The sequence below is a fragment of the Oncorhynchus keta genome, chromosome 26 (assembly GCF_023373465.1).
Source record: "Oncorhynchus keta strain PuntledgeMale-10-30-2019 chromosome 26, Oket_V2, whole genome shotgun sequence".
Lineage (NCBI taxonomy): Eukaryota > Metazoa > Chordata > Actinopteri > Salmoniformes > Salmonidae > Oncorhynchus > Oncorhynchus keta.
The window spans coordinates 39,066,181-39,091,294 of record NC_068446.1 but is presented as its reverse complement, the minus strand read 5'-3'; the positions used below and the strand labels follow the sequence as shown (position 1 = coordinate 39,091,294).

General features: G+C 44.7%; 1 protein-coding gene across 12 annotated transcripts in view; it reads right to left on the bottom strand.

The window, feature by feature from the left end:
• Positions 1-497: 497 nt before the first annotated feature.
• Positions 498-25,114, bottom strand: part of LOC118358791 (very-long-chain 3-oxoacyl-CoA reductase-A-like) — a 74,173-nt gene continuing 49,556 nt past the window's right edge. For 4 of the 12 annotated variants that reach the window (XR_008080576.1, XR_008080578.1, XR_008080582.1 and 1 more), the window contains 3 exons: positions 12,926-13,906; positions 10,259-10,366; positions 9,008-9,050 (listed from right to left, as the gene is read on the bottom strand). Coding sequence is in view for 1 of the 12 variants with exons in the window: in XM_052480773.1 (XP_052336733.1) it covers positions 6,806-6,959; positions 7,877-7,911; positions 8,659-8,688; positions 8,986-9,050; positions 10,259-10,366; positions 13,860-13,906; positions 23,022-23,194 (612 nt within the window). In the remaining 11 variants the exon portion in view is untranslated. Of the gene's footprint in view, positions 2,154-4,360; positions 4,540-5,567; positions 5,635-5,998; positions 6,960-7,876; positions 7,912-8,658; positions 8,689-8,985; positions 9,051-10,258; positions 10,367-12,925; positions 13,907-14,791; positions 15,136-23,021; positions 23,317-25,114 lie in introns of those variants that run through there. The other 8 variants (XM_052480773.1, XR_008080580.1, XR_008080581.1 and 5 more) reach the window with 8 other exon arrangements.

Here is a 25,114-nt window from a genome sequence, read left to right as displayed (position 1 = left end):
CAGACAGCTGTTGCCTAGTCTCTGGCCATTCCACATGCAGACAGCTGTTGCGTAGTCTCTGGCCATTCCGCATGCAGACAGCTGTTGCCTAGTCTCTGGCCATTCCGCATGCAGACAGCTGTTGCCTAGTCTCTGGCCATTCCGCATGCAGACAGCTGTTGCCTAGTCTCTGGCCATTCCGCATGCAGACAGCTGTTGCCTAGTCTCTGGCCATTCCGCATGCAGACAGCTGTTGCCTAGTCTCTGGCCATTCCACATGCAGACAGCTGTTGGTTGTTGTTCTTGGAACTCTATGACAATGGTGGATTACCGGTTGTGACATCATAAAGTGACATAAGAGTTTTGGCCCCAAAATCTTAATAAAGATGGAGGCTGGGAAACACATTGGTTGTGCCCCCAAACAGTACACTGTTTCCTATAGTACACTACTTTTGAGTAGTGCACTAAGGGAACAGGGTGCCATTTGGAATTAATCTTAACACAAAGGAACACCGGAGAAAAGCATACGCCATGTTTTATAAACTTTTTTTCTTTTAACACAAGGAATATAAACTTAGCATTTGAATCCCTTTTAAAACAGCATAGTACATGTTCATTAATATTACCCAGAAATCATACAAAAAGTTGAGTGAAACTACAGAGCACATTAAAAAAAATACTGTGCAATGTTATAAATCATAGCAAAGTTCTGAATATTATACAGGTGCAAAGTAGCAGGAGTTCATGGCAATTCACTGCTCAACATCCCTGATCATGTAAAACTGGGGGAGTTTCACACTGAAAACTCTATAAAAAAAGGCACCACGGTTAAAGTCTGAACAAGGCATAAAGAGAGCCAAGGCCCTCACAGTCCAAACCCCCATACAAACACAGTCCAAACCCCCATACAAACACAGTCAAAACCCCCATACAAACACAGTCAAAACCCCCATACAAACACAGTCAGAAAGAGTTGTGCTCGTTGTACAAAAGAGGCAATCTTGCACAATATAATACATACAATCTTTGGTATCTGCAATACAATGTATGAGCTGTAAGCCAACAGCGTGTAGTCAGCTTGTCAACTATTATGGTCACTCGTTCAGAGCTCCATACAAGGACTTCAATGTGCCAGAGTCCCTCGTTGGACCAAAACCAACATGAACTGGATGAGAAAGAGAGAAAAGAATGTACTTTTGTTTCCCTCCATCAAATCCATAAAACAACCTTACAAGATTGCGGTTGGACAACTTAGAACTAGGAAACAAAACAAATCCACAAAAACAACCACACAAAAAAGACAACAACTCAGCTCAAGACAAGACAAACGGAGGCTGGAGAGAGTTCCTTACATGGGCTAAGGTCTGAAACGTTACAAGCCATCAACTGACTATCCGGGTTCTTGATTCCTCCCTCTGGAAGCTCATTGGAAGGGGTTCGAGGGGTGGGACCTTTGAGCCTGTTCTCCAATGAGCTTAGAGAGGTGTTAAGGAAATTAGGAATCAAGGACAGGAGGGATTAAGATTATCACTTGTACACTTTTCAGCCACAGCGTATAAACACAACTTCGTAAAGTGCCTGAGATTCTTATCACCAATTCATTTTTGATACATAGAAAAATAACTATTCCCTGTGCCGAGAACAAAGACCTTTTCCTTTCATTTATTTTGTTCCTGCCACTGTGGCCAGTTACCACTTTATTCAGAGAGACTTGCTAAAGTTACATCAATATGGACTCGTGACACACAAAAATAGTGAAATTTCAACAACATTATCTAATGCAGCATTGCCCAACCCTCTAAATCAGGCTTCCCCAGACGTTTCACATGGTTTTAACCCTAAAATGGCACACCTGACACCATTAGTCAACTAATGGAATCAGGTGTGCCAGTTTATGGCTAAAACTAAACAATGTGAAACGTCTGGAGGGGGCTGATCAACACAGACACAGTCCAGGGTAGTTGAATGGAAGTTCTATGGTCAGCTTCTAGTCTCCATTTGTTGCTATGGAGTTGGTTTTACTCGCTCTTCAGCCTGTCACTCTTCCCATTGCTCTGGCTGGCCAGTTCCCTCAGCTTCCTCCTCTTCAGGTATCCGGTGCGTTGGGCTCGGTTCATCCTGGCCCCGAAGTAGATGACCAAGTTAATAGGCACCAGGACAGTGGTCAGCCAGGCCTGAAGACAGAGGACCAGGTTAATAGCCACCAGGACAGTGGTCAGCCAGCCCAGTGGCAAGAGGTTAGTTAGCACTCAGTGTGGACATACTATACAGAACATTAAGAACACCTGCTCTTTCCATGACAGACTGACCAGGTGAATCCGGATGAAAGTTATGATCCCTTATTGATGTCACCTCTTAAATCTTCAAAAATCAGTGTAGATGAAGGGGACGAGACAGATTGTTAAGTCTTGTGTATGTGTGCCATTCAGAGGGTGAATAGGCAAGACAAAAATATTTAAGTGTCTTTCAACGGGGTATGGTAGTAGGTGCCAGGCACACCGGTTTGAGTCCAGAACTGCAACGCTGCTGGGTTTTTCCACACTCAGTTTCCCTGTGTGTATCAAGAATGGTCCACCACCCAAAGAACATCCAGCCAACTTGACAACTGTGAGAAGCAGTGGAGTCAACATGGACCAGCATCCCTGTGGAACGCTTTCGACACCTTGTAGAGTCCATGCCCCAATGAATTGAGACTGTTGAGGGCAAAAGGTGGAGGTGCAACTCAATAGGTGTTTAATGTTTAGTGCATTCGGAAAGTATTCAGACCCCTTGGCTTTTTCCACATTGTTACATTACAGCCTTATTCTAAAATAGATTAAATAGTTCCCCCCCCCGCAATGTCACAACTAAAAACAGGTTAGACAATTCTGTAAATGTATAATAAAAATAATTTAAAAAAAACATTTACATAAGTATTCAGACCCTTTATTCAGTACTTTGTTGAAGCACCTTTGGCAGCAATTACAGCCTTGAGTCTTCTTGGATAGGACACGACAAGCTTGGCACACCTGTATTTGGGGAGTTTCTCACATTCTTCTCTGCAGATCCTCTCAAGCTCTGTCAGGTTGGATGGAGAGCGACACTGAACAGCTATTTTCACATCTCTCCAGAGATGTTTGATTGGGTTCAAGTCCGGGCTCTGGCTGGGCCACTCAATGACGTTCAGATACTTGTCCCAAAGCCACTCCTGCGTCGTCTTGTCTTGGCTGTGTGCCATTGTCTTGTTGGAAGGTGACCCTTCATCCCAGTCTGAGGTCCTGAGCGGTCTGGAGCATCAAGGATCTCTGTACTTTTCTCCGGTCATCTTTGCCTCAATCCTGACTAGTCTCCCAGTCCCTGAATAACATCCCCACAGCATAATGCTGCCACCCCCATGCTTCACCGTAGGGATGGTGCCAGGTTTCCTCCAGATGTGGCACTTGCCATTCAGGCCAAAGAGTTCAATCTTGGTTTCATTAGAATCTTGTTTCTCATGGGCTGAGAGACCTTTAGGTGCCTTTTGGCACACTCAAAAGGCCATGACAGCCCGCTTGATTGAAGAGTGGCTTCTGTCTGGCCACTCTACGACAAAGGCCTGATTGGTGAAGTGCTGCAGAGATGGTTGTCCTTCTGAAAGTTTATCCCATCTCCACAGAGGAACTCTGGAGCACCGTCAGTGACCATCGGGTTCTTTGTCACCTCCCTGACCAAGGCCCTTTTCCCCAGATTGCTCAGTTTGTCTGGGCGGCCAGCTCTAGGAAGAGTCTTGGTGGTTCCAAACTTCTTCCATTTAAGAATGGAGGCCACTGTGTTCTTGGGGATCTGTGCCTCGAAAAAAATCCTGTCCTGGAGCTCGATGGACAACTCCTTTTGACCTCAGCCTGGTTTTTGCTCTGACATGCACTGTCAACTATGGGACCTTATACAGACAGGCGCGTGCCTTTCCAAATCATGTCCAATCAATTGAATTTACCACAGGCGGACTCCAATCAAGTTGTAGAAACATCAAGGATGATCAATGAAAACAGGATGCACCTGAGCTCAATTTAAAGTCTCATAGCAAAGGGTCTGAATACTTATGTAAATAAGTTATGGGTTTATTTTTTTTTATAAATGTTTTTTAAAAATAGTTTAAAAGTCACTCGTTTTCACTTTGTCATTAGGGAGTATTGTGTGTGGATGAGAATAAAACATTTGAATACATTTTAGAATAAGGCTACAACTTAACAAAATGTGGAAAAAGTCAAGGGGTCTGAATACTTTACGAATGCACTGTACACAGAGGGTGCATTCATTATTCAGTGACGTGAAACAAAATACTTCTACATGACAAACAGATCATATCAGCTCAGAACGTTCTGCACCAAACAGAAGAAAACGTACAGAAACTGGGATGGACTACCTCGACTTGTCCAAAAAGGGGGGGGGGCAGTCCAACCATTACAGCGTGGGGGAAGTAGCCGTCTGGCTCTGCAGTCCGATGGTGTTCAGCTCCACGGCCACATAGGACTCAGGGGTGGGCTTGTCCAGGGTGGGCTTCTTGATACGGGTCATTTTGGTGGCCACAGAGGGCACTACACTCTAGAAAACAAAATATGCAAGACAGAGAGAAAGTTTAGCTGAAAATTAAACAATGTATATACAGCAACAGTATCCACGTTAAAGACACGACTTGAGACCTGTTGAGTTAGTGTTTCCCAATCTGGGACCCCAAAGGGGTACAAGTGTATGAGTGCCAAGGCAAAAACAATACAAACGTTGGGTCCTCAGGACCAGGATTAGATTGAGTTGTGGAACTGTACGGTGTAGCCATAGCTAGCTTTGTGGAACTGTACGGTGTAGCCATAGCTAGCTTTGTGGAACTGTACGGTGTAGCCATAGCTAGCTTTGTAGAACTGTACGGTGTAGCCATAGCTAGCTTTGTGGAACTGTACGGTGTAGCCATAGCTAGCTTTGTGGAACTGTACGGTGTAGCCATAGCTAGCTTTGTAGAACTATACGGTGTAGCCATAGCTAGCTTTGTAGAACTGTACGGTGTAGCCATAGCTAGCTTTGTAGAACTGTACGGTGTAGCCATAGCTAGCTTTGTGGAACTGTACGGTGTAGCCATAGCTAGCTTTGTAGAACTGTACGGTGTAGCCATAGCTAGCTTTGTGGAACTGTACGGTGTAGCCATAGCTAGCTTTGTGGAACTGTACGGTGTAGCCATAGCTAGCTTTGTAGAACTATACGGTGTAGCCATAGCTAGCTTTGTAGAACTGTACGGTGTAGCCATAGCTAGCTTTGTGGAACTGTACGGTGTAGCCATAGCTAGCTTTGTAGAACTGTACGGTGTAGCCATAGCTAGCTTTGTAGAACTGTACGGTGTAGCCATAGCTAGCTTTGTGGAACTGATTGAGAATAAGTCAGATGGAAATAAGTAGCGAACAGGGTCATGTTTTGTATGCAAACGTTGCCGATAGAAATTCCATAAAGAGCTGAGGTGATCCCTTATCCTATTCTACCTGCTAGAGAGGCATGTTTGTTCTACATAACACAATTGTACCTGAACGTTGCCCAACGTGGTGTCCTGCTTGAAAGTGGCCCAGGTAAACAGGGAGAGTTCCTACCTGGACAATGATTCCCTTGGCCTTGTACTCCTCCTGAAGTCCACGAGAGGAAAAAGTCCAAAAAAGCCTAAAGGTACCAAGAGATATTATCATCATCATCTACAGACTTTCTACGCCATCAAAAGGAACATGAAACGCAACATCCCAATTAGTATGTGACAAAATATATATTTTTTATGAAATACTTAAAATCAGTTAATGAACAGGTCCACTCCCCAACCAAGAATTCACAAAATGGGACAAACACCCAATTGAGACTCTACATGCAGAATTCTGCAAAAATATACTTTTTGTGTACAATGGAAAACCCCAAACGATGCAGAGCAGAATTAGGCCAATACCCGCTAGTTATCTACATCCAGAAAACAGCTGTTCAATTCTACATCCACCTAAAAGAAAGTGCTACACACATTCCACCACAAAATTCTCACCTACAGAGAGATGAACCTAGAGAAGAGTCCCCTCAGCCAGCTGGTTCTGGGGCTCTGTTCACAAACAGACCCCACAGAGTCCCAGGACAGAAACAAATTTAGACCAAACCAAATTTTGAGAAAGCAAAAATAAACTGTTTGACACAGGAAAGTATCAATAATAAAAAAAAGAGCAAATTGGAATGCTATCTGTCCCTAAACAGAGTGTACAGTGGCAGAATACCTGACCATAGACTGACCCCAAATTAAGAAAATCCTTGACTGTCTACAGACTGACCATAGCCTCGCTGTCTTCGAGAGCCACGTCTGCCTGTGTCCACTGCCCACAAAATGAAGTACAAACTGAGCTACACCTCCTAACCTGCCAAATGTATGACCACAATAGAGACACATTTCCCCACAGAACACAAACCCATAAAGACTTTGAAAACAAATCAAAACATTGATAAAGTCCCATATCTGTTAGGCAAAATGCCAGTGTGACATCAGTAGTAAGATTTGTGGCCCGTTGCCATGACAAAAGGCTAACCAGAGGAGCACAAACATTGAAAATACAACCAATATCTGTATTTATTTTCCCTTTCATACTTTAACACTGTACATGGCCAATAATATAGCATTTGAAATGTCTATATTCTTTTAAAACTGAGTGTAAATGTTTACTGATTGTTTATAATTTGCTTTGTAAACATACGTTTCCCCATGCCAATAAATCCCTTAGAATATGAGAGAGAGCGCCCCCTACTGAACTACAGCTGGAGAACCAAAAGGTTTCGCTATATGTAACAAATCCTACTATGGAACATTTTATAAACACGTGTTGTATCTGTCGGTCTGCGGGTGGTGCAGGTCTGTATATAGAGGTCTATGAGTGGCCCTTGCCTTGGAAGAGGAGTATACAGTGAGGAGTGGGACAGGGTACATGCCACTAGCAGAGATGTTGAGGACCACACCTTTGGACCTGAAAAACACAAAACAAAAGGGGATGAGAGGACTTCTCTTGTTCTGCTATGGCGCGCTGGAAGGTGCCGTGGTCTGTTTGTCAGAGTACAAGCAGACTAGTTCCACTGTAAACTGCCACACACAGTAATCAAAGTCACTGTGTGGGTTGCCATGGCAGTCGCTTGCTGACGTAGTTTGTGCCCCTGTTGCTGCAGTGATGTAGTGAAAATGGGGTTGGTTGGCCCCTCACCTTTCCATTGGCCCAGAGATCCCATGTGATTCGTCCGAGCCAATCCGAGGGCGCACTTTGTGTGAATTGAAAAACAGCTGGTCAGAATGGGGAACAAAGAAAGAGGGCTAGAAAGAAGCAGGGGAGGCGCAGCTGGGTGGTGGGGGAGCTGGGAGAAGGGGAAGGCGCAGCTGGGTGGTGGGGGAGCTGGGAGGAGGAGCTGTGTATTAGTGTAGCCTCTGGATAACACCCTTGGTCTCCTGTTCTAAACATCAAGCTGTCTTCATATCATGGTCCTTCTAAGAGCACATTTAGGCTTTTCTGATGTAGGTTCCAGCATTGGAATAGCCTGAGTGCCACAGCCCGTTTCTGCCCTCTTGCAAACTCTTTATGGAATTAGAGTGACAAGGAGTGGAATGACCGCTCAGACTAGTACCCACACTAGCATTAGAGGGAGGTGGGTGAAAAAAAAAAAAAAAAAAAAAAAAAAAAAAAAACAACCACTCAGGTTGACAAAGGATTTTATTTAGAATTTATAGTTTTATGGTGAAGCACCACATTGTCATGACAAGAATTTGACTTAGATGTAAAACCCCATAAAGAACTGCCTCAGACTACCTAGTTTGGCACTAAGGCAAATAAAAACTGAATGTACGTTTCTTTATGAAATGTGGCAACAGCACTTCTAAAAAAGGAAACCAACTCACCTCTGAACCATTCTGGGCAAGACAAGACGGGTCATCTGAAAAGGCAAAGGTCAACTCCTGAGCAACAGGTCAACGATCTGACAGAACAGGTCAGGAATCAGTGGCTGCAGCATATACAGTACCATATAAATAAAACACGTGGGACACTACAGATCACACTTTATGCAAATATTACATTTCCAGACAAAATGATTGGACAAGAAAGTTGTCTCTAAAAAAATAAAAATACTGTCATTTAAAGTTATACAGGACCAGCGATGAACTTTAGATCCCACTACAGATTTACCCCAGTTGCATTATGGGAGATGTATGGCACACTGGTACATTTCAGTCACATGAGCGGCAGGGCAAGAGAGAAAGAGAGGAAGGGTAAGAAAGGGTAGTCTATGGGTGAACAATGACAGTTGTGTAGTTCACCGATGCTCTGGGAACCTGCAGGTAGCACAGCAGCAACAGCGAAGGAGGAGAGGAAAGAATGGGTGGGTGAAGAGGACGAGAGAAAGATGGACGCCCGTCTACATGCAGTCTGTGCCAGTGATACCAGCGTGTCGCCCGTCTACATGCAGTCTGTGCCAGTGATACCAGCGTGTCGCCCGTCTACATGCAGTCTGTGCCAGTGATACCAGCGTGTCGCCAATACGTCGTCTTACCGCTGAAAACCCTGAACTTTGCCTCAGAGACAAAGTGCACAGCGTCACTGATAAAAAAATAAATATACTAGATGATAAATCTATGGTATACATATACACTCAGAACTGCTCCAGAAACAAGAGAACTCTTACCTGGCAAACAGAGATCATGTTGGTGATGAACTAGAATGTAGAAGAAAAACATTGGTTTAAGTGTAAAAACTCCTCTCAAACTTGAATAATTTCAAACAGTTTTCAAAGTGGTTCTGAAGAGCCAAAACAGGTTCCAGTTGTGTACTACGTCATTAACTATGCGTTACCAATTTTGCAAATAGTGTGATATGTTACGAATTTGTTGTGCTTAAGATCCCAGATTGAATCTTTAAATCATTCCGAACACAAACAGTCTTAGTTTATTTTCTACAGCTAAAGTAACACTCGGAACATTTTGGAACTCAACTGTTTTTTTTAATTACTCACGTTGTCCAGGTCAGGAATATGCAGGAAGTATTCAGGGTAGGGATAGGAGATTCCAACATTGTTCACTGTTGAATAATTGTTTTTATTTAAAAGCAGACGAGACCATAGTTATTGGCAATAAAAGAAATTAAAAACTGCTGCTGTTACACTTGAACGCCACCAGGGGGCAGCATGACCTTATGAGAGCAAGGTGTTCATAAAAAGTGCACACAACCACACCTTAAACTGGACGAGCAAGCCAAGCAGCACATGTACTTATGGGCTCTCACACAAAGAACAATGGTCTTGTCTGAAAGTGACAGTCACACAGCAAGAATGTGGACTGACGGAGAGTGATATCTGAAAACGAATCAACTCTGTAGGTACATCCTAGGGCATACTAGTAGGCGGTTCATTCTGAATGACTACACTGAGAGTAACACTTCTACCGTTTTAGATTTTTAGGGTCACAACTCCAGGACTGACTGAATCTTATTTTCTAAGGAGTCAAAGTACAGTCCACGGACCAGCGGCACGACCGGACAGTCAAATCAAATGTATTTGTCACATACACATGGTTAGCAGATGTTAATGGTCACATACACATGGTTAGCAGATGTTAATGGTCACATACACATGGTTAGCAGATGTTAATGGTCACATACACATGGTTAGCAGATGTTAATGGTCACATACACATGGTTAGCAGATGTTAATGGTCACATACACATGGTTAGCAGATGTTAATGGTCACATACACATGGTTAGCAGATGTTAATGGTCACATACACATGGTTAGCAGATGATAATGGTCACATACACATGGTTAGCAGATGATAATGGTCACATACACATGGTTAGCAGATGATAATGCGAGTGTAGCGAAATGCTTGTGCTTCTAGATCCGACAACGCAGTAATAACCAACGAGTAATCTAACAATTCCAAAACTACTACCATACACACACACACACACACACACGTGTAAAGAGTTAAAGAATATGTACATAAAGATAAGATTGAGTGATGGTACAGAACGGCATAGGCAAGATGCAGTAGATGGTATCGAGTACATTATATACATGTGGACACCCATAAGTTTTTTATTTTAAACTGACACATTTACCTCGGTACAACAAACAAAATGCGCAATGTCAAAAGTGTGCGTGCGAGTCGTTTTATCTGTGTAGATTATGAGACCGATGTCAGTATGTGGTTTGTGAAACAGATGAGAACATGGTGTGTTGAAGTTGTGGTACACAGAGCGAGGCTGACCAGGCAGAAGGAACACCTACCCAACACTCCCATCTCCAGGCCTGCCAGTCCAGCTTCGATCTTGGGGTAGATGTCCGACAGACCAAAGTCCACAGCGATGGTCTTGGTCTCCACCTTGTATTGCTCCTCTATAAACAGGAGGAAAACACTTGATGTTAACGGTGGGACATGAATACAATATTACATTAATGATGAGCAGTACATATAGGAGGAGAGATGTATATGGTTGTCTGGCTGTTTCAATGCTTTCCTAATCAGCTATAGTTTTAGTGCAGACAGGAGGCAGCAAAGCTAACGTCGCGTTATGTAGAGAACCTGAAAAAAAACACGCCCATCAAGTAGTCTCCACTTCCTATGGCCTACATACTCACATTCATACGTTATCATCAGTCAGCCCATTCACTGACTGCACTAAGCACGTTCCATGTCCCATCCAACAGGAGATCGATCCCTCTTTCAACAGTAATCTCATTGAAAAAAATTAAACAATCAGTATGAAAATACACAACTTTACCGACTCAAACAGGAGTGGGCGATGAATACAAACCAAAAAAAAAAAAAGTTAAAAAAAATCCTTTCCCTTTTCTCCTTTAACACTCTTGCCACAATTAGAACGTAGAATACTCGTTTGTCTGATGTGCGCCCCGGTAAGATACGAGAGACAAATTCAGGGGGATATGCCAGTCACAGAGAGGGATATTTCTGAACACAGCCAGGAGTCACCACTGCTGGATAAGGGGTGACATTTTTTTACAAGCCTTGGACAGATACCCTACACGTGCTCGTCGAACATCTCATTCAAAAATCATGGGCATTAATATGGAGTTGGTCCCTCCTTTGCTGCTGTAACAGCCTCCATTGTTCTGGGAAGGCGTTCCACTAGATGTTGGAATATTGCGGTGGGGACTCGTTTCCACTTCAGTCATAAGAGCATTAGTGAGGTCAGGAACTGATGTTGGGCGATTAGGCCTGGCTTGCAGGCGGCGTTCCAATTCATCCCAAAGGTGTTAGATGGGGTTGAGGTCAGAGCTCTGTGCAGGCCAGTCATGTTCTTCCACTCCGATCGACAAACCATTTCTGTATGGACCTTGCTTTGTGCACAGTGGCATTGTCATGATTGTAACAGGAAAGGGCTGTCTAGAATGTCATTGTATGCTGTAGCGTTAAGATTTCCCTTCACTGGAACTAAGGTGCCCGAACCATGGAAAAACAGCCGCAGACCATTGTTCCTCCTCCACCAAACTTTACAGTTGGCACTATGCAGTCGGGAAGGTAGTGTTCTCCTGGCATCCGCTAAACCCAGATTAGTCAGTCGGAATGAAAGATGGTGAAGCGTGATTCATCACTCCAGAGAACGCGTTTCCACTGCTCCAGAGTCCAACGGCGGCGAGCTTTACACCAATTCCGCTTGGGGCATTGCACATGGTGATCTTAGGCTTTTGTGTGGCTGCTCAGCCATGGAAATCCATTTCATGAATAACCCGACGAACAATTATTGTGCAGATGTTGCTGCGAGGCAGTTTGGAACTTGGTAGTGAGTGTTGTAACCGAGGAGACTATTTTGTTACGCGCTACAGCACTCACCGGTGACGTTTGGTCTATCACTTAGCAGGCTGAGCTGTTGTCTCCTAGACATTCTCACTTCACAATAACAGCACTTACAGTTGACCGGGGAAGCTCTAGCAGGGCATCCTGATGGTGCCATGTTGAAAGTCACTGAACTCTTCAGTACGGGCCATTCCACTGCCAATGTTTGTGTATGGTGATTACATGCCTGTGTGCTCCATTCTATACATCTGTCAGCGATGGGTGTGGCTGAAACAGCTGAATCCACTCATTTGAAATGGTGTCCACATACTTTTGGACACGTAGTGTACAACGCAGGCATGCCCACCTAGACATCATCTTCCCACACACCGTGCCCTCAACCCGACAGCTTTCCATGACGACCTGAAGAGATTCCAGGCTTCCACCTGAAGAGATTCCAGGCTTCCACCTGAAGAGATTCCAGGCTTCCACCTGAAGAGATTCCAGGCTTCCACCTGAAGAGATTCCAGGCTTCCACCTGAAGAGATTCCAGGCTTCCACCTGAAGAGATTCCAGGCTTCCACCTGAAGAGATTCCAGGCTTCCACCTGAAGAGATTCCAGGCTTCCACAGACAGGAGTGTGTATCCCCATGTTATATACAGTTCCTGTAAAGATGTAAAGGCTGGGGAATCTTTTTAAACTGGCCCCCCATCTTACATGTCAGCAGACCTGGTGCGTGCACACACACAATACTCCAAATCAAATTCTTGGTTACGTACACATGGTTAGCAGATGTTAATGCAAGTATAGTGAAATGCTTGTGCTTCTAGTTCAGACAGTGCAGTAATATTTAACAATCACACACACACACACACAAAGGGATGGAATAAGAATATGTACATATAAATACATGGATGACCGAGCAGCATAGGCAAGATGCAGGAGATGGTAAAATACAGTATATACACATCTACATATACACACATGAGATGAGTAATGCAAGATATGTAAACATTATTAAAGTGACGTTATTAAAGTGAATATAGTGATCCACCCATTAGCATTGGGATGACTGCCAGACAGTCAGAAAGAGGTGCACACACACACACACACCTCATCCACACACACCCCCCTCATCCACACACCTACACACACTTACCAAGCTGCCTGGCAACGTCATCCAGCTTGTCCTAGGAGCAACTGATGAGCATCATGGCAAATCCTTTTCCAGCAAGCTGAGGGGCGAAAAGACGAGGTATACCCGAACACCACCACTCCAGTATACCTGAACACAGTCACTGAACACCACCACTCCAGTATACCTGAACACAGTCACTGAACACCACCACTCCAGTATACCTGAACACAGTCACTGAACACCACCACTCCAGTATACCTGAACACAGTCACTGAACACCACCACTCCAGTATACCTGAACACAGTCACTGAACACCACCACTCCAGTATACCTGAACACAGTCACCAGTTACTGAACATGAATGGGAGACTCAATCAAGCTACGCTGTTGCACGGGGCCAACTACTACGTCTTGACTGGGAGAGAGACCTGTAGCACGGGCCGGCCTACTACCACGTCTTGACTGGGAGAGAGACCTGTAGCACGGGCCGGCCTACTACCACGTCTTGACTGGGAGAGAGAGACCTGTAGCACGGGCCGGCCTACTACCACGTCTTGACTGAGAGAGAGACCTGTAGCACGGGCCGACCAACTACCACATCTTGACTGAGAGAGACCTGTAGCACGGGCCGACCAACTAACACATCTTGACTGGGAGAGACCTGTAGCACGGGCCGACCAACTAACACATCTTGACTGGGAGAGAGACCTGTAGGACGGGCCGACCAACTAACACATCTTGACTGGGAGAGAGACCTGTAGCACGGGCCGGCCAACTACTATGTCTGGGCTTTTACTACTACTCGAAAACACATGGCCCAATGACAAGGGTTCTCCAGCTCAACATGGAACTGTGTGTGTGTGTGTGAGGAACTGAGTAGAAGCCTGGGAACCACTGCTCTTGTGTGTTTTTCTATGGAGGAAATGAAATAATGGGCCCATGCAGGAAACTCACCTTCTCTGCATAGACATTCCCGATTCCATCTGTGGCTCCAGTCACAACTGGAGATAAAGAGAAAATGGGGAGAAGTCAGTACAGAGAGGCCGGTAGACAGAGAGGCCTGTACAGGTTCTCAAAACATTTCAGCCTGGTGCCAAATCACTATACACACCACACTTCAAACTGTATGGACTGCTAACATATCGTGGGGAATATATGACATAACCAATATATTGGGGGTCTAACATACTGAACAAAAATCAACACCACATGCAACTAATGCTATGATTTTACTGACTTGAAGGTCATAATGATATCAGTCAAATGAACTGAATTAGTTAGGTCCTAATCTATGGATTTCACAAGACTGGGCAGGGGTGTAGCCATGGGTGGGCATGGGAGGACATAGGCCCACCCACTTGGGAGCCAGACCCAACCAGTCAGAGGTTTTCCCCACAAAAGGGCTTTATTACAGATGGAAATACGCCTCAGTTTCATCAGCCATCCAGGTGGCTGGTCTCAGATGACCCCGTAGGTGAAGAAGCCGGATGTGGAGGTCCTGGGCTGGCATGGTTACATGTGGTCGTGAGGCTGGTTGGACATACTACCAAATTCTCAAATTGTGTTGGAGGCGGCTTATGGCAGAGAAATTAACATTAAATTCTCTGGCAACCGCTCTGGTGGACATTCCTGCAGTCAGCATGCCAATTGCACGCTCCCTTAAAAAGTTGAGACATCGGTGGCATTGTGTTGCACAACAAAACTGCACATTAGTGGCCTTATTGTCTCCAGCACAAGGTGCACCTGGGTAATGATCATGCTGTTTAATCAGCTTCTTGATATGTCACACCTGTTAGGTGGATGGATTATCTTGGCGAAGGAGAAATACTCACTAACAGGGATGTAAGCAAATTTGTGCACAACATTTTAGAGAAATAAGCAATATGGAAAATGTCTGAAATCTTTTATTTCAGCTCATGAAACCAACATGTTATATTTTTGTTCATTATACATTAACATGAAGTGTCCTCATGCAATTCCTGTCAAGGCTTTCAAAAGAAACTAATTGCAGAGAAAATTCCTTTATCTTAGCTAAATTGTGACGCCATCATTTCTGGTCGGACTGCTTTTCGGATGATCAAAACAGCAACAGTGGAGCACTGGAGCCTTCACAGGTGACTGGAGCCTTCACAGGTGACTGGAGCCTTCACAGCACTGGAGCCTTCACAGGTGACTGGAGCCTTCACAGGTGACTGGAGCCTTCACAGGTGACTGGAGCCTTCACAGGTGACTGGATGGCAATCGGTTCAAATAGAACATCCGTGTCAACAGCAAATCAGTCAAGGAGACACACCCAACAACGTTATTAATCCACATGACAACGCACAAACGTGGAACTGAAAGAAAATAAACTAAGTATAAATTCTACAACGTTATCAATAAGCTACGCTGACTCATTTTAAAACAAGGCCTCTTGACAAATGGTCTTTACAGTTGGCTGAAGAGAAAAGGTCTATTAAACAAGTGGTTATAACGAAGACTACAGACAGCGGAGCCCAAGCAGGATAGATGGATGTACAAGGAGTCCGGACTGATGTTCTAGTGACATTCTCTGCTCTCCTTGTCAGGAGGGAGCACTGCTATTTTTAGACAGCTTCTGCCCTTCACCCCCTAGTCCCTGCCTGACTAACACACACCTCTCGCTACCCAAAGCCATCAGATGCAGGATGTTCAGGGTGGGAACCAATGCTTCCCATCACCCCACCCCAAAACCATCATGCACCATGAGTAGCACTGCAGCAGAGGAACCAACCCACAGATGATGAAAGATTCATGCAGGCAGTAGCCATTATTATCTAGCACCGAGCTGGGGAAGAGGGGGGGGTGATGACGAACAAGAAGCACAAGAGGGAGGGAGAGCAGGGATCCTAGGGGTGGCTAAAAATAGAAAGAGAGCAGAATAATGAGAAGAGGGAAAGTGAACAAAAAAAGGAGGGAGAGCACAGCACAGAGTGAAAAGAGAAGCAGATTCCCTGGCCATCTTAAGAATTAAAACACTCCTGGGCAAAAAAAGCATCAATGGGCAACTTTACTGCATCACATCAGGTTGACAAAAAAAGTGGAGTCTGAGGGATGTAGAGGAGGAGGGTTATTCACAAGATGTAGAGGAGGAGGGTTATTCACAAGATGTAGAGGAGGAGGGTAATTCACAAGATGGAGAGGAGGAGGGTAATTCACAAGATGGAGAGGAGGAGGGTAATTCACAAGATGGAGAGGAGGAGGGTAATTCACAAGATGGAGAGGAGGAGGGTAATTCACAAGATGGAGAGGAGGAGGGTAATTCACAAGATGGAGAGGAGGAGGGTAATTCACAAGATGGAGAGGAGGAGGGTAATTCACAAGATGGAGAGGAGGAGGGTAATTCACAAGATGGAGAGGAGGAGGGTAATTCACAAGATGGAGAGGAGGGTATTCACAAGATGGAGAGGAGGGTATTCACAAGATGGAGTTTGTGTTTCTTTCTCTATGTTAACAGATCAGTCCATCCCTCTACAGGAAAAACAGACAGAGACAGAGAGACAATTCAGGGCTCCCTGAAATGCTGCAACGTATATTGATCCCATGTCTCAATGTATTGGGTGCAAATCAGTGTGTGTGGAATGATGTTACATTTCAGATGTACTTTTATCATGTAAAATGGTGGGCCGCGTTTGCCCTGGGTCCAATAGAGTAAGGACTGCAACAAAACTGGACAGTTTCATCTCAATCTCTTCCTTCAAAAGACGCAAATCATGGAAACTCTTACTGACAGTTGTGGCTGCTTTGCGCAATGTATTGTCTCAATCTTCTTGCCCTTTGTGCTGTTGTCTGTGCCCAATAATGTTTGTACCCTGTGTTGCTACCATGTTGTGTTGCTACCATGTTGTTGTTATGTTGTGTTGCTACCATGCTGTGTTGTCATCTTAAGTCTCTTTATGTTGTGTTGTCTCTTGTCGTGGTGTGTGTTTATTCCTATATTTTTTATTAAATTTGTTTTATTTTTTATCCCAGCTCCCGTATGAGGCCTTTTGGTAGGCCATCATTTTAAATAAGAATTTGTTCTTAACTAGTTAAATAAAAGGTTAAATAAATTTAAAATATACCTAAGTAGCACACTATAGGGAATAGGGGCCATTTCAGACGCATTCTTAGACTGCTATAGGGAATAGGGTCCATTTCAGACGCATTCTTAGACTGCTATAGGGAATAGGGGCCATTTCAGACCCATTCATAACCTGCTATAGGGAATAGGGTCCATTTCAGACCCATTCATAACCTGCTATAGGGAATAGGGGCCATTTCAGACCCATTCATAACCTGCTATAGGGAATAGGAGCCATTTCAGACGCATTCTTAGACTGCTATAGGGAATAGGGGCCATTTCAGATCCATTCATAACCTGCTATAGGGAATAGGGGCCATTTCAGATCCATTCTTAGACTGCTATAGGGAATAGGAGCCATTTCAGATCCATTCATTCATAACCTGCTATAGGGAATAGGGGCCATTTCAGATCCATTCTTAGAGTGCTATAGGGAATAGGGGCCATTTCAGATCCATTCATAACCTGCTATAGGGAATACGGGCATTCTTAGATTTCAGATCCATTCATAACCTGCTATAGGGAATAGGGCCATTTCAGATCCATTCTTAGACTGCTATAGGGAATAGGAGCCATTTCAGATCCATTCTTAGAGTGCTATAGGGAATAGGGGCCATTTCAGATCCATTCTTAGAGTGCTATAGGGAATAGGGGTTATTTCAGATCCATTCAGATCCATTCATAACCTGCTATAGGGAATAGGGGCCATTTCAGACCCATTCTTAACCTGCTATAGGGAATAGGGTCCATTTCAGACGCATTCTTAGACTGCTATAGGGAATAGGGGCCATTTCAGATCCATTCATAACCTGCTATAGGGAATAGGGTCCATTTCAGACCCATTCTATAGGGAAACCTCAGATCCATTCTTAGGGAATAGGGGCCATTTCAGATCCATTCATAACCTGCTATAGGGAATAGGGTCCATTTCAGACGCATTCTTAGACTGCTATAGGGAATGGGGGCCATTTCAGATCCATTCATAACCTGCTATAGGGAATAGGGTCCATTTCAGACCCATTCATAACCTGCTATAGGGAATAGGGTCCATTTCAGACGCATTCTTAGACTGCTATAGGGAATAGGGGCCATTTCAGATCCATTCATAACCTGCTATAGGGAATAGGGTCCATTTCAGACCCATTCATAACCTGCTATAGGGAATAGGGGCCATTTCAGATCCATTCATAACCTGCTATAGGGAATAGGGTCCATTTCAGACCCATTCATAACCTGCTATAGGGAATAGGGTCCATTTCAGATCCATTCATAACCTGCTATAGGGAATAGGGGCCATTTCAGACCCATTCATAACCTGCTATAGGGAATAGGGGCCATTTCAGACCCATTCATAACCTGCTATAGGGAATAGGGGCCATTTCAGATCCATTCTTAGACTGCTATAGGGAATAGGGGCCATTTCAGATCCATTCATAACCTGCTATAGGGAATAGGGGCCATTTCAGACCCATTCATAACCTGCTATAGGGAATAGGGGCCATTTCAGACCCATTCATAACCTGCTATAGGGAATAGGGGCCATTTCAGATCCATTCATAACCTGCTATAGGGAATAGGAGCCATTTCAGACGCATTCTTAGACTGCTATAGGGAATAGGGGCCATTTCAGATGCATTCTTAGACTGCTATAGGGAATAGGGGCCATTTCAGATCCATTCATAACCTGCTATAGGGAATAGGGGCCATTTCAGATCCATTCTTAGACTGCTATAGGGAATAGGAGCCATTTCAGATCCATTCTTAGAGTGCTATAGGGAATAGGGGCCATTTCAGATCCATTCTTAGACTGCTATAGGGAATAGGGGCCATTTCAGATCCATTCTTAGAGTGCTATAGGGAATAGGGGCCATTTCAGATCCATTCATAACCTGCTATAGGGAATAGGGGCCATTTCAGACGCATTCATAACCTGCTATAGGGAATAGGGGCCATTTCAGATCCATTCATAACCTGCTATAGGGAATAGGGGCCATTTCAGATCCATTCATAAACTGCCCCATTGTGTTGTACTCTTGTGAAATGGAATAAAACAATGAAAAAGATGCTGGAAAATCATTAATTCAACAATTCCACTCATCGACCCAGAAAGGAACATTGTGTCCAAACTTCTCATTGCTAAAATTCAGTCACACACACACACACACACACACACACACACCAGGGCTACAAGAAGAATGGTTAATTCCCTTCACGTGAGGCGAGAGTTACGGCGGTGACAATCCTCACAGAAAGGGGCTACGCAAGCAGCCGTGAGTGGTATCACAGCAGCTGACGCTTCTATACTGGGAGGACAGAAACAATGACAACCAATGTGGGGGAGGGGTTACTGTGTGTGGATCCATAGAGCCCTTTTTAAGTGTTGAATTGAAATGTAGAACGCCTCATTGGGCACGAATGTTTCACTCCCATCTTATCTACCTTCAAGATACAGAAAATTATCCTAAATGCCATTTTGGCTCAATGATGCCCCGAGCAGGGAGGGCATCCATTGCACTCAGCGCAGAGTGCTGCACATCACGTAACAGAGGTAGCTGCTGTATATCGACGTTCCCCCCCTCGGCCGCACAGCGGAGCTGCCCCTGCCGCAACAAGCTGAGCTCTTCCCTCCACAGACCCCTTTATGGCTACCCAGACCCCTTATGGCTACCCAGTCGCATCAAGCAACCTGGAAAACACATAGGGTCTCAGGAAACTGAAAACACATACTGTAGCCTGGAGCCTCATGCAACAGAGATTCTTTAGACCTTGTCAAGGAATTGACACTGAAAAAGGGGGTGGGGGGGGGTAGAAAACAATATCGTGTCTGCACTCAGCAATGCATTCTCCCTAACGGAAGACACAGCCTCCTATTGCAGCACAGTTCATGGCTGTATACAATATAGCCCTGTAGCAAATAAAAAATGGGTACCAAACTACAAGTGGATCCCTGTCTCTGTGAGGAGAAGCGAGCCTCTCTCCTCTCATTACATAAACTGTCCCACCCCTCTTCCTCCTATCAACAATCCACCCCCTCCCGAGAGAGGAGTGTGTGGTGGGGAGGGTGAGGGCTGCAGTAGAAGAGCCAACGTGCCCTCCATCCACCACCACCCTCTCAGACACACGCCGCTTTAAATAGCAGGAGAAGAAGGTCACATGGGCAAACAAACAGAAGAAAAAAATACTGCAGAGCAAAATCATCTGAGAGAAAATACATCTTATTAAAGTCTACTTCAGAGCACAGGACCAAAAATAGCATCTATATTTAGGTCACAAAAATATATAAAAATCAATAGTTTATTTTTCTTCACATCTCAACTTCCCTCTCAGGGAGGGGGGTTTGGAGAGAGGAAACTTTAGGGCAACTTGTTGCTTTCTAATCTCCCCCCATTGATGCCTAGTTAGTGCATTGAAAGATAAACTTAAAGATTGACATCACTAAATAGGAGAAAGATGAAAAGGAAAGAAAGAGAATGATTAAAAAAAAGATCAAGAGCAGGATGGAGAGATGAGAGATGCTGCTGGACAGAGAAGAGTGGAGGAGAGGGGTGCTGGTGGGGGGAGCTTGAAATGAGGAGCTGAGGCATTCTTTACCCGGAGCATGTTCGTCACATGAACTGCAACGCCTCTCTCTCGCACAACTCTTTCAAACACACACACACCACTAGGGGGAAGCACATTCACAAGCATAGATGGAGCTGCAGACCATTCCTGAGTAACAGACACACTGGGGATACATTTCATTCCCATATGTGCATGTTCTTTACAATGAATGAAACGCTGCTCTAAACCCCCCCCCACACACACACTACCACCCCCCACCCCACTACCGGCGTCTCCACTACCCCCCACACCGGCGTCCCCCACCCCCCCACTACCGGCGTCTCCACTACCACCCCCCACTACCGGCGTCTCCACTACCACCCCCCACTACCGGCGTCTCCACTACCACCCCCCACTACCGGCGTCTCCCACCCCCCCACTACCAGCGTCTCTACCACCCCCCACTACCACCACCCCCCACTACCGGCATCTCCACTACCACCCCCCACTACCGGCATCTCCACTACCACCCCCCACTACCGGCGTCTCCACTACCACCCCCCACTACCGGAGTCTCCACTACCCCCCCACTACCGGAGTCTCCACTACCCCCCCACTACCGGAGTCTCCACTACCCCCCACCCCCCACTACCCCCCACTACCGGAGTCTCCACTACCCCCCACTACCGGAGTCTCCACTACCCCCCACTACCGGAGTCTCACTACCCCCCCACTACCGGAGTCTCCACTACCGGAGTCTCCACTACCCCCCCACCGGAGTCTCCACCCCCCACTGCCGGAGTCCATCGTCTGATCCCAGGTCTGTTTGTGTTATTTTGACAATGACAATAAGAGTTGGCAACATAGTCTGTTTAGTCTTGAGTCTATGCTGAGTCTTGCTCAACCTGGCTGCAAGACCTGCGCTTCAGGGAGAGGACCAAGTTTATCCATACCCTGGCACATAGTCACCTCTACACAGACCTCACCCCCGCTACACATACTGAGGACTGTTATCACTGGAAATGAATGAGACGAGGCAGAGGGTTGGTTTCTGGGCGAGGCATGCATATTTCACATCACCACTTAAAGAAAAATTGCCAGGGTGGCATATAACAAAAATGCCCCCCCCCCAAAAAAAACGAATTAAATTAATTATCAATCATATTAATGTCACCTGTTGTACAGTGAGGTAGGCTAGTGGCCGCCTGCCAAACCTCAATGTGTAACAATAAATGTGGAGATTTACTACATACCTATTATAAATGGTTACATACGAACGTCCACGCAACATGAGAATGATTTTCTGAATCTATGACAAGGCAATAACCGATTACAGAGCTGGAGCGCAGACAAACCCGAACCCTGAGGCATAGAAACCGAGAGTAGATCAAACTATGTCCATTATATCAACGTGACACGTGTCCGATTCCTTAAACGCACATGGCATTAATTTTGTATGAAATTAAAATATAATTCCAAACCCAGAGCTTTTTTTTTGACAAACGTGCGTCATGATGCAGAGAAAGATGTGGCCGCTTTGCATATGTGAACGTCTAAGATAAAACCTATCCGAATGCTATGGAGTGCGCGCTGGGCCAATTGCGCAGCAAGACGAAAACGCGCTTCTCCTCCAGACGCAGTAGTATTCTCGAAAGAGGAGACTGGATAACTGGGTCAAGCTAGGCCAAAGCTATGCCAACGAGACTAGTCTCCGCATTATGCAAAGACACGATTCTTAAAATGTCTACACAGCGAAGACAAACTTCTAGATTACCAAAACGGCGACAGAAAGCCCTAGTTTTAAACACGCACACAAAAAAAATAATTGAAACAAGAAAACTGTCTGGATACGAATTAGACCAAATACAGTCAGAGGCAAAGAAACTAATAATCAAAGATCAATACATTTGATAACCCATTGCGTCAACAAAAAAACATGGTAACACTGTACGCATGACCAAATATATAAAACTGTTGAATAACCTAACGATGTCAACATTAGGAATCTATATTTACAGAATTGGGCAGGTTATTCCTACAGCAAGTGGATGGGCAATTGTTGCCCAGTGTGCCGCTGGATGAATGCTGACCCACAACACATGACAGATCTCTGAATGAGTGCACAACCTGCGCAAATTGGTTTGTGGTTCATCTGTACTGGACATCTTTGTCGATTCTAAAGGAGGGCGAAAAACAACGCTGGTTTGGGTTCTGGAACATCAGTCAGAGGTGCTGAAGTGCTGGTGTTGCGCACACACATTTAGCCAATAAGCATGATCTTGTTAACCAGTTAGTGCGTTTACTCGATAACCCTGTTACACAACTCAACTTTCTAATGTCGCTGATACGTAAAAATTATGAGAATACAGTTTTTTGGGGGAATTGCAAAGTTTCCCTGAAATATCCCAATGTTGACATTTTATTGTCGAGTTCAGGGCTTACTGAACAGCATTCGTGACTTGGATTTTTTCGTAAGGAATTCGTGACCAACTCACCATTTGCCCAATTTCGGAGAGAGCAACTGTCCATTTCCCAAGACCCAAATCCGAAAACCCTGAAGGAGTCGGTGGAGCACCCATAAAGACAGTGATGCCACGGTGAATGTCCCGACCCAGAAGAGCGGCGTCTCGGTCATATGAAGCATGTGGTCCAACTTCAACGAATGCATGACAGCTGCTTTTCAGTGACTGTGTGGAGACCTCAAATTTAGGCAACGTGCTCTAATTTCAAGACACACGGTGAGTCCCTTTATAAGGTGGTTGTAGCGTCACACTCCCACAACTCCCCCAACACTCGTCTATCCAGATTTAAGCACACGCCCACCACCTACTCTACGGCTGCCTGCCAACCCACCTCCACTCCTGATTGGCTACAACAGCTGTCTACCAATAGAAGCGGCCCACACTTTGGTGGATCTACATGTCAATCACGAAGAGTCTATTTCCATTCATTCAATTTTGTGTATGAAGGAGGGGGGGTCACATGTAGGTCCTAAGTGAGGAGCGATTGGGCGCACATTACGGCAACTTCTTTTCCGAGCCTTTTATTGGCTCTCATCGAACAGGTTTTTCAGTTTGTCAGGGTTATGAAACCCTCCAAATCCACGCGTTCAAAAAAACAACTGTCCACACCACTTTATGAATGGAAGGATGCTCCGATTGGTCGAACAATAATCTATCCACCAGCCTCCCAGAGAGCTTTTGGAAAGACGCCATTCGATAAAGAAATGTCTATCATTGGTATCAGCGCGCACCCTTCTGGACATGACTCATTCGCCTATTTTAAGCACCCTGGTACCATTATATTGATAATTACAACATGTGATAGGGTATGTGTAAGTAAGCATTTTACTATTAGTCTAAACATATTGTTTACGAAGCATGTGACGAATACAATTGTATTTTATTTGACATTTCATAGTTAAATATTATAAGCACACGCGTGTTTTTTTTGCTTACATTTTATGAGAGCTAGAGGTGCGCGTGAGCAAGAACCCCCCATAAAAACTACAAACCCCATCTGGCCGATTTCATTCTATTCCCATGTTTCGCGAGACTACTGTCTCGCCACAGTAAATCAAAGATGGTGGATGAATAAAGATGTCCCACTCCCACGACTGTGACAAAAAAATATCTACGTTCCGGTCTGCTTAAGGGGTCTCTCATTAGCACCAATGCATTAGCAGCTGTGTCTGGTCTGCTCAGTTGAATATGAACCAGAGAAAATGAGAGAGTGAGATGTCTCGCTTCCTCTTCTGTCTCTGAGTAAAATTTCTAAACACGGAAGAGGAGGGGGAGATGTGTGATTACATAAACAGAGAGACAGTCAGTGAATTTCTAACATTTTATTTCGTTGCACTGTACATTTGTGAGCCACAATGACATCTCGAACATGATTATTGAGAGAATATGCGTCTCCTTTGCGCGATGTCACGACTGTGGAAAAATTTAGACTTGTTGTTGGGCATTTTGATGTACAGTGCGTCAGCCTGCAATCCAGACAGAGCGTCCCACAACAGTGTATCCTGGGATATTCTTGCCTTGAAGACACCCCGCTGTCGCCATAGTCTATTAGCTGTATGCCTGCACCGACATGTAAACTAAACATGAAATATGAACAAACCACAAATGCCTTAGAGCATTTTACCAATGCAATGTGCTCAGCAAAATGTGCTCAGTAGGAAAAAACGATGGACTTTTGACAAGTCATCATTCAACCATTTGCATTCTTTGACAGAAGTGAAGATCATTCGATATATACATGATATGCGCCTACGTTATGGCTTGGATGAACTGGCGTTTCAGACGTTTATCTCACTTTTGTAACGTAGCCTATTTGGCATAGTAGCAAATTTACAGAATATTCTTAAATAAATATATCTCTTCAGGTGATAGGATATTACTCAAACAGGGGTTATTCATTAAGAGGTAGCCTATTATATTTACCATCCTGCTTAGATAGCTTATGACTTAACTTTACCAACTATAGTGCCATTTTATAAAGGTCCAGCAGAATTCATCTATAAATTAAAGACAGCAACAAAACAAAAAACGGGGCAAAAACATTTATAACCAATGAAAATATATTT